At 46.8% G+C, this 9,491-nt stretch overlaps 1 protein-coding gene across 1 annotated transcript in view; it reads left to right on the top strand.

Moving 5' to 3' along the window:
* gabbr1b (gamma-aminobutyric acid (GABA) B receptor, 1b) overlaps positions 1-9,491 on the top strand; it is a 52,437-nt gene that overhangs the window by 23,120 nt on the left and 19,826 nt on the right. Inside the window, exons 5-7 of the mRNA XM_048616724.1 lie at positions 242-392; positions 2,068-2,200; positions 6,916-7,032. Of these exons, the coding sequence (XP_048472681.1) occupies positions 242-392; positions 2,068-2,200; positions 6,916-7,032 (401 nt within the window). The remainder of the gene's footprint in view (positions 1-241; positions 393-2,067; positions 2,201-6,915; positions 7,033-9,491) is intronic.

Below are 9,491 nucleotides of genomic sequence, written 5' to 3'. Positions count from 1 at the left end.
GATGGTTTATATATAGAGTAATGGATGCCTGGGAGTGAGTTACAGACTGGAATCTAATCGAGGGGTTCAGACCGTTAATGTATACTCGAGTTGGTACACGGGATATGGGGTTCTTCAATAATAACTTCAGTTGCTATAAAGTGTCTATGGTTTCCTGATGTGGTGTGAGGAGTTATGAAACTTTGTGCTTGTGATGAACCCAATGTCCTGACCATTGACTGTTGTTGTCTTGCGTTCCTAGGTGGGACCCCTCCCGCTGACCACACAAAGGTCATCCCAACTTTCCGATACTTATCCCAGAAGCTCTTTGTTTCGGTCTCAGTCCTGGCTGGGCTTGGGATTTTGCTGGGAATCATCTGCCTCACCTTTAACATCTATAACAGTAATGTCCGGTAAGTATGGAGGTGGTGAAGGGGTTAGGAAAGTCTTGTTGGGCCTCTAATAAGCTGTTCAGTCATCACCCAATGATTCCCGTTCCGACAAAACCTCCTTTTTAAAATTCTCCAACTTCTCCAATCCCTCACCCTCCCCTCTCTCTGTTTATCCTTCCGCCTCAGAAATTCTTCATACGATATGTATTCATCTGATTCTGACCTCATGTGTATCCCTGATATTAATCATTCCAGTATCATTGGCCGTGCCTCCATCTACCTGAGCCCCCGAGCTGTGGATCATCCTCACTAAGTCCCTCTGGCTCTCTCACCAGCTTTAAGATGCACCTTAAAACCTACTCTGAGGTAGTAGGAACTGCCAATGCTGGAGTCTGAGATAACAAGGTGTAGAGCTGGATGAACACAGCAGGCCAAGCAGCATCAGGGGAGCAGAAAAGCTGACGTTTTGGGTCTGGACCCGAAACTTCTGTAGAAACTTCTGAAGAAGGGTCCAGGTCCGAAACGTCAGCTTCCCTGCTCCTTTGATGCTGCCTGGCCTTTTGTGTTCATCCAGCTCTACAACTTGTTATCTTATTTTAAAACCTACTCTTATGATTTGGTCATCTGCCCTAATATCTCATTACGTCATTTGGTGCCCTGTTTTGTTTGGAAGTTTCTACCTGCCACGTGAAGCACCTTGGGACATTTACTGCCTTGTAGGTGCTATTTCAGAAGGCTAAGAGGAGACCGGATAGAGTGTAGATAGGGCAAAACCGTCCCTGCTCGTAAAAGGAGCAAGAGCAAGAGGGCTTGTTCTAAAATGATTTGCAAAAGGAGCAAGGGTGATATGAGAAAAATTTTCTTTCACTCAGAGAGTGCTTTGGGTGTGTGTTGCACTGTCAGGAGGTGTGGGTTCAATTGAGGGGCATTCCACATTTGCATTAGATGATTGTTTAGGTACAAATAATTTGCAAGGGTATGGGGCAAGGGAAGAAGGAAATTGGTACTTGGTAATGACGCTTGTTTAGAACATAGAACAGTACAGCACAGTACAGGCCCTTTCGGCCCACGATGTTGTGCCGAACTTTTACCCTAAACCTAAGGTCTATCTAACCTTCACCCCTACCTTATACTATCATCCATATGCCTATCTAATAGCAGCTTAAATGCCCCTAATGAGGCCGACTCCACTACCCTCTCTGGCAATGCATTCCACGCCACTACCACTCTCCGAGTAAAGAACCTACCTCTGACGTCTCCCCTATATCTACCTCCACTCACTTTAAAACTATGCCCCCTTGTAATAGCTACCTCCACCCTAGGAAAAAGTCTCTGGCTGTCCACTCTACCTATACCTCTGAGCATTTTGTACACCTCTATCAAGTCACCTCTCATCCTTCGTCGTTCTAAAGAGAAAAGCCCTAGCTCTCTCAACCTTTCCTCGTAAGACCTTCCCTCCATTCCAGGCAACATCCTGGTAAATCTCCTCTGCACCCTTTTCCAATGCTTCCACATCTTTCGTGTAATGAGGTGACCAGAACCGGACACAATACTCCAGACATGGCCGAACCAGGTCTTTGTTTGAAAAGCCACTGCAGACCTTACAGGCCAAACAGACCCCCTCTGCGACGTAAGACTTCTGTGATTCTACGATACGAATGCAGGGTGTTGTTGGTAACTGTCTGGTCTTTCCCAGGTACATTCAGAATTCCCAGCCCTACCTGAATAACATGACAGCTGTGGGCTGTACACTTGCCTTGGCAGCTGTATTCCCGCTCGGACTGGATGGCTATCACATCCACCAGTGGCACTTCCCCCTTGTTTGCCAGGTGAGTCATCCAGAGAAGCGCAGACAAACAGACTTGAAACAATAACTCCATTTTTCTCTCTCCACAGGTGCTGCCAGACACGCTCAGTTTCTCCAGCACTTCCTGCTTTTACCGTTTGTTTCAGATCTCCTTTGTTTTATTCAGAAAAGGGCAGAATCTGGTCTTTATTCAGCGCCTAGAGAGTAGGAACTGCCGATGCTGGAGTCAGAGATAACACAGTGTGGAGCTGTATGAACACAGCAGGCCAGGCAACATCAGAAGAGCAGGAAAGCTGACATTTCGGGTCAGGACCCTTCTTCAGAAAGTGTAGTTGGCACACAGGTTTTATTTTCTGGAGAAGGGTCCCGACCCGAAACGTCAACTTTCCTGCTCCTCCGATGCTGCCCGGCCTGCTGTGCTCCTCCAGCTCCACTCTGTGCCATCTCTTTATTCAGCACCTTCCATCCCAAGCCCTTTGAAATGCAGTCCCTCTTACAATGTAGGAAACTTGCCAAGCCTCCTTCAACTGCTTTGTGAACCCATGAGCCACACCATCTCAAAGGACAAGGACACTCGATCCCTAAGACCAGCACCAAAGCACCAGAGAAGAACCCATCGCACCACCAAGGGCAATTAGGGATGGCCCTGCCAGTGACACTGCCATCTTATGAAAGAATAAAATAAAACCTGTGTGCCAACTACAAAGTGCATCTTCTGTGTCCACCTAGACAGACAAAGGCAGCAAATATATGAGGGCCCTACCACCTCCAAGTTCCCCGTCAACCCACGAATCATCCTGACTTGGAAATAAATTGTCGTTCCCTAATTCCCAATATCTTGGAAATCCCTTCCCAGCAGGGATGTGGGCTTCCTACTCCCCCACCCCCCCCCCCCCCCCCCCCCACCCATGGACAACTGTACCACCCTCTCAAGGGCAATTAGGAAAATGGTCAATGTATATTGAACTGGCTGTGATGCCCGCATCCCAAGGGAAATCAGAGCTGGTTGGGGATGAAAGTTTATATTAAAGTTTATATTATTATTCGGATTTTTTGCAGTAATCCCATTGTCATTTCAGACGGGATGATAGTGGATGCATATGGTCCCGCAGACCTGTCTCAATGAAGGTCAGACAGCATCGTGAAACAATAGCAAATTATTCATTATTATCACATCGCTGACTGAGGGAGCTTACTGTTCACAAATTGGTTTCCCTGTTTTCCTCCATTACAGGGGAGGTGATGGCCTAGTGGTATTTATCGCTGGACTGTCAATCCAGAGACCCAAGCAATTATTCTGAGGGACTGGGTTCGAATTGCACCACAGCAGATATGGAACTAATAATAAAGGGGGAAATACTGAAGTTAAGAGTCTAATGATAACCACAAATCCATCATTGGTTGTCAGAAAAACCCATCTGGTTCACTAATGTCCTTTTAGGGAAGGAAACTGCCATCCTTACTTGGTCTGGCCTACATGTGACTCCAGACCCACAGCAATGTGGTTGACTCTTAACTGCCCTCTGGGCAATAAATGCTGGTCTAGCCATGCCCTTGTCCTGTGAATGAACAGCAACCAATTATCCTTGTAAAGTACTCACTTGGCTTGTTAAAAAATGATTTCATGAGATACAGGTATCCCTGGCATTTATTGCCCGTAAACTGCTAGGCCATTTCAAACAGTAGTAAAAAGATTCAGCCACTTTACTGTGGGTTTGGAGTTACACACAGGCCTGACCAGGTAAGGAGGGCAGAATTCCTTCCCTAAAGGCGTGGTCAATGATAATTTCCTAATTATTGGGATTAGTTTTCAATCCTGTATGCCATTTAAATTCCACCAAAAACCATGGTGGGATCTGAGCCCTTGTATCCCAGAGCCTCCCAGTCTTGGGGCATCTAGTGACATTACCACCACCATTACCCCCCTTTGGAATTTTGAGACGTCTCGAGGTTGTTTAAAGTATAAGCTTTTTCTCTTCCTTTCTGCAGCCAGAAGTCAAAGGGCTTAGAAATGTAGGAACAGGAATAGGCCATTCAGCGTATCAAGCCTGCTCCTCCATTCTATACAATCATGGCTGATCTAACACCTGTCCTTTTAGCCATACCCCATCCTCATAATCCTTTGTGCCACTGGTAATCAGAAACCTATCAATCTCACCCTTAAACATACGCAAAGACTGAGCTTCCACATCTCTCTGTGGTAGAGAACCCCAAAGGTGCACACCCCTCTGAGTGAAATAATTTCTCCCAGTCTCTTATCTGGACTTTCCAACCGGAGAAAATGTCTTACCTACATCTACCTTGTCTATCTCTGTGAGTTCGCTGCTCATTCTCCTTCTTCAAAAACTCTGAAGAATACAGGCTCAATTTCCTAACTTCTTTTCTCCTGCCACTCTGGGAACAAGCCTGATGAACCTTTGTCACTCTCGCTGTATGGCAACAGTACCTTTCCTGGGCTAAGGAGACCATAACTATAGAGGGTATTCCACGTACATCTAACCATTCTCCTATACAATTGAAGCAAGGCTTCTCTCCTCCTAACTCAAATCCACTTTGATTGTATTTCTTTCGCAACAGGTCACTGGCGGAAGTTCTGACCAAGTTTAGGATCAGGTATTACTGCATTACTGTAGCCGTGACCCGCTGGACAACGAGGGGCTTTATTCTTATATGTCACTGTTGCCACAGTAATCCCCCCCCCCCCCCCCCCCCCCCGCAACCTTGAGTTTGCTCTCCAACTAGAGAGAGGTGACTGTAGTGAGGATTAACCCCTGAAGGTCACGCCACTTCCAAGTGAGGGCACGAGGTGGAGCTCGGTGGCGATTCCGACTGTGCAGGGATTGAACCCACACTATTGGCATCACTGCGCGTCCTCAAAGCAGCTGTGCAGCCAACCAAGCCATTTCCACAGTTGGTGGGATGTGGGCGTCGCTGGCTCGGCCTGCATTTATTGCCCATCCCTAACTGCCCTGCAGCGGGGTTGTTGGGAGGGGTTTCTCGCTGGGGCCATTATGCTGTGGCAAACTGAAGGGTTCTGCCGGTTGCTATGGCGTTCCGTTGCCTACGTGCTATTTTTAGTGCCCTTGTTAATTCGTTTTGTGCTGCACTTGATGTCTGTGTTATTTCACCGGCACTGTTAACCCATCAATTACTGCGATGAAGAGGGCACAAGCAAATGAACTAAAAGAAAAGATCAATGATGGAGGAGAGCAGAATGATCCTGAATGGGAAGTTTGATCACGTCAGTGATTTTAACAAGAAGTCAAGTGTACTACGCCAGTGTCATGCCTCATTAGAAAGGCAGCAGCTCTGATAGAACAGCACCTCCTCAGCATAAGCCAAAATTAACCTTCACTTTGTGCTCGTGGCTGAGGAGTAGAGCTTGAAAGGTAACCTTCTGAGGCAAGGGAGTTCTCCACTGGCCCACGGCTGGATGAACAAAGATGGGCTGAACGGCACTTCCTCAAGCATTCCTGGCTGCTGTGACCCTATTTACGATTGAACTGCACAGAAGTCTCCAATTGGCTACACTCCTGCCCCTGAGTCAGAAGATCTTGCATTAGATTCACACTCTAGGGGGTGTGTCCAAAGTCCAGACCAACGCCCCTTGTACAGAGCTGAGAGACTTTATTATCAGAAGTGTCAGCTTTTGCAGGAGACATTAAGCCAAGACCCCACCCACCTTCTCAGATGGACACAAATTTAAAGAGCAGAATGGTTATTTGAGTCAATATTTAATCCCTCAGCCAAAATTGCTACAATAAATCATCTCAGCATTATCCCTTCGCGGTGTACAAAATTGGCTGCCACACCTTCTACAACATTGACTACCCTTCAAAATGATTTTAAAGTTGCTTTGGAATGATTAAGGTTGTGAAAGTTCTTTCAGCGAAGTGACAACGGCTGTGGGTCTTATTGGAGGGTCAGAAAACCCATTGCGGCCTACTTCCAAACAGAAAGCCTGACTGGGTTTTTGTTTTATTCCCCACGGGCTGTTTTGTGCTGTCGGGGGATTTGAAAATTCTAATTGTGGCGATACTTTGGCTTTAACAGTTGTGATTTGTCCTAGTTTCTTTTCTGAAGAAAGGTTGAGACAGAAAGGACAAGCATTCTACTCAAAGCCAATAAAGTAAACAGCTTGTGAGGCCTTGAGTTTTTTTTTTAAAAGTGGGAACGATAGAAGCAGCCTGAATGGGTGGGGTCAAGCTCCCACAGAACCAGAATTTTTAGTTTTAGCTTTCAGTAGCAGTTGCTGGGGTCTTGTAGCTGGATGTGGAAGCTCTAATTCCTCTCTGTTACAGATAAAAGCTGGGGTTCTCTTCCTGTTGCTAGAATTGCATGAGAGACAATTTATTTTACTGAATTTGCTAATGGGTGAGTTTATGGAACGTTATTATATTGAAAGCGTTAACCAGTAGTAGTTAAGATATGCAATACTTTGTTAAGCATTTCAATAGAGTTAAGGTTAAGTCAATTATTTTGTTTTTACTTTGTCTGTATTTTAACTACAGTGTAAAAATACAGTACGTTTTACTTGAAGTCAAGTAATTTGACCAATCGAATTGCATTCGGAACGCAAGGAAAAGTCAGGGTCTAGGGTATCTGTTAATACATTTTGAGGGGGTTTGCTCTGGTCCATGACATAGTGCTTGAATCTTCTCAAAAAGGGTGAGGCTCGTGGGCCAGTGTGCATCTCGAAATTAAATGTTAAAGTGGTCTTTTGTTTTCCTCCCACAGGCTCGAGTGTGGCTACTAGGCCTGGGCTTCAGCCTAGCTTATGGCAGCATGTTCACCAAGATCTGGTGGGTCCACACTGTGTTTACCAAGAAGGACGACAAGAAGGAGAAACGGAAAGTATGGCTGGCGGCTTTTCTTTAAAAAAAAATGACATGAATGTCACTGGCTTTCAGCCAGCATTTGTTAATGTGGTGAATAAGAGGGAAATGGGTGACATACAGCTATCAGCCTGTGCTCATTGTTTCAGCAATAACGCATAGATCTTAATGATTATTTCATCCTTATTTGTTCAGTCCACTGTAGGCTTGTGCACTCTCTCCCATCCCCTGTCAAACTGCCTCCACAATCCAACAGTGTCTGAACTTTTAAGGGATCATGAATTTCCTCAGGGATGTCCTAAGGACATGAAGAATGCTGTAGAAATACACATCCTTTCTTTATCCTTGCCTCTCTCTCTCTCTTCTATTTTTTTCCTTAATTCCATCCATATTTGTTCCTTGGTCTCCTCTCTCTGTCTCCCCAACTCTCTTCCCTCCCTTTGCCTCTCTCCCTCCCCCTTCCCTTTGTCATTCTGTCTCCCTTGTTTCTCTCTGTCCCTCTCCCATTCCCACTATCTCTCTACCTTTCCTCGTCTCGCCACCTGTCCTCCTTGCCCCCATCTCTGTCTCTATCCCCTCCCTCCATCCCTCTAGCTCTCTCCCTTCCCTTTGTCACACCTTCCTCTCTCTCTCTACTCCTCCTTTCTGTTTCTGCCCTGTTTCTCTCCCATCCCATTATCTCTTTTCCCTCCCTATATCTCTCTCTCTCTTCCCTTTGTCTCTTGTTTCTTCACTCTATCCTTCTATCTCTCTGTCTCTCTTCCCTCCCACTGACCTTCTTTCTCTGCCTCTCTTCCCCTTTCCATTTCTCTATCTCCTCTCTCTCTCTGTCTCTCTTCCCTCCCTTTTACGCTGTATCTCTCTCCACCCCCTCTATTTTCCCTTTGTCTGTTTGTCTTCCTTCCACCTCTGTCTTTCTCTCTCTTTGCTCTCGCTTTCCTTCTCCTTCCTGCATCTCTCTCTGTTTCGTCCCTAAATTTCTTTCCTTTCCCCTTGGCTCTTTCACCTCTCTCTCTCTCTTTGCCTCTGTCCCTCTGCTTCTCTTGCCTCTCTCTATTCCTCTGTCTCCTTGCCCCTCCCCCCTCTCTCTCTGTGTTTCTTTCACCGACTGAAAGCGTTTTTATCGACGAAGTTCACTCTTTCAGGAGAGGGAACTGTGGCAGCACCACATTTGGTGGCTGAAGTGTGACAGTGCAGCTCCTTTCTAAGAGAGGGTGAAACTGTAGGATTTAGCAGGCACAACACAGCAATGCGTGGGTCAGAGCGTAAACAGGATAAGTTTTGTCCTTACCTCAATTTAAAACAAAAACAATGCATGCTTGAATTGTTCCCTGCTCCCTCCATCTCAGCTGTAGGTAGATGGGATAGAAAGGAGCATATACTCTCTGGAATTGAGAAGAATGAGAGAGGATTCTCATGTGAATTAGATCAATTCTCAGTGGGATTGACCGGGTAGACGTTTCTTTTGGCTGGAGGAGAGAGGTGATAGATTCAGGATACGGGGCTGACCGTCCAGGGTTCCCGTGCAGAGACAAAAACAGAAGTTGCTGGAAAAGCTGGGCAGGTCTGGCAGTATCTATGAAGGGAAACCAGAGTTAATGGTTCGGGTCCGGTGACCCTTCCTCAGCGTCCACAGTTCTTTCGTATTTTTCATCACAGAGAAATGTCTTTGCTCAAAGGGTTGAAAAGATTTGCAGTTCTTCAAGTTGTCGGGCATTTTTGGGATTGGGATGACAAGGTGTAGAGCTGGATGAACACAGCAGGCCAAGCAGCATCAGAGGAGCAGGAAAGCCGACGTTTCGGGCCTAGACCCTTCTTCAGAAATAGGGGAGGGGAAGGAGATTCTGAAATAAATAGAGAGAGAGGGGGAGGCGGATAGAAGATGGATAGAGGAGAAGATAGGTGGAGAGGAGACAGACAGGTCAAAGAGGCGGGAATGGAGCCAGTAAATGTGAGTGTAGGTGGGGAGGTAGGGAGGGGATAGGTCAGTCCAGGGAGGACGGACAGGTCAAGGGGGCGGGATGAGGTTAGTAGGTAGGAGATGGGGGTGCGGCTTGAGGTGGGAGGAGGGGATAGGTGGGAGGAAGGACAGGTTAGGGAGGCAGGGACGAGCTGGGCTGGTTTTGGGATGTGGTAGGGGGAGGGGAGATTTTGAAGCTTGTGAAATCCACATTGATACCATTGGGCTGCAGTGTTCCCAAGCGGAATATGAGTTGCTGTTCCTGCAACCTTCGGGTGGCATCATTGTGGCACTGCAGGAGGCCCAGGATGGACATGTCGTCTGAGGAATGGGAGGGGGAGTTGAAATGGTTCGCGACTGGGAGGTGCAGTTGTTTATTGCGAACCGAGCGTAGGTGTTCTGCAAAGCGGTCCCCGAGCCTCCGCTTGGTTTCCCCGATGTAGAGGAGGCCACAACGGGTACAGCGTATGCAGTATACCACATTGGCAGATGTGCAGGTGAACATCTGCTTGATGTAG

Source organism: Rhincodon typus, chromosome 35, assembly GCF_021869965.1.
Source record: "Rhincodon typus isolate 14 chromosome 35, sRhiTyp1.1, whole genome shotgun sequence".
Classification (NCBI taxonomy): domain Eukaryota; kingdom Metazoa; phylum Chordata; class Chondrichthyes; order Orectolobiformes; family Rhincodontidae; genus Rhincodon; species Rhincodon typus.
This window is presented reverse-complemented; position numbering and strand designations above follow the sequence as displayed.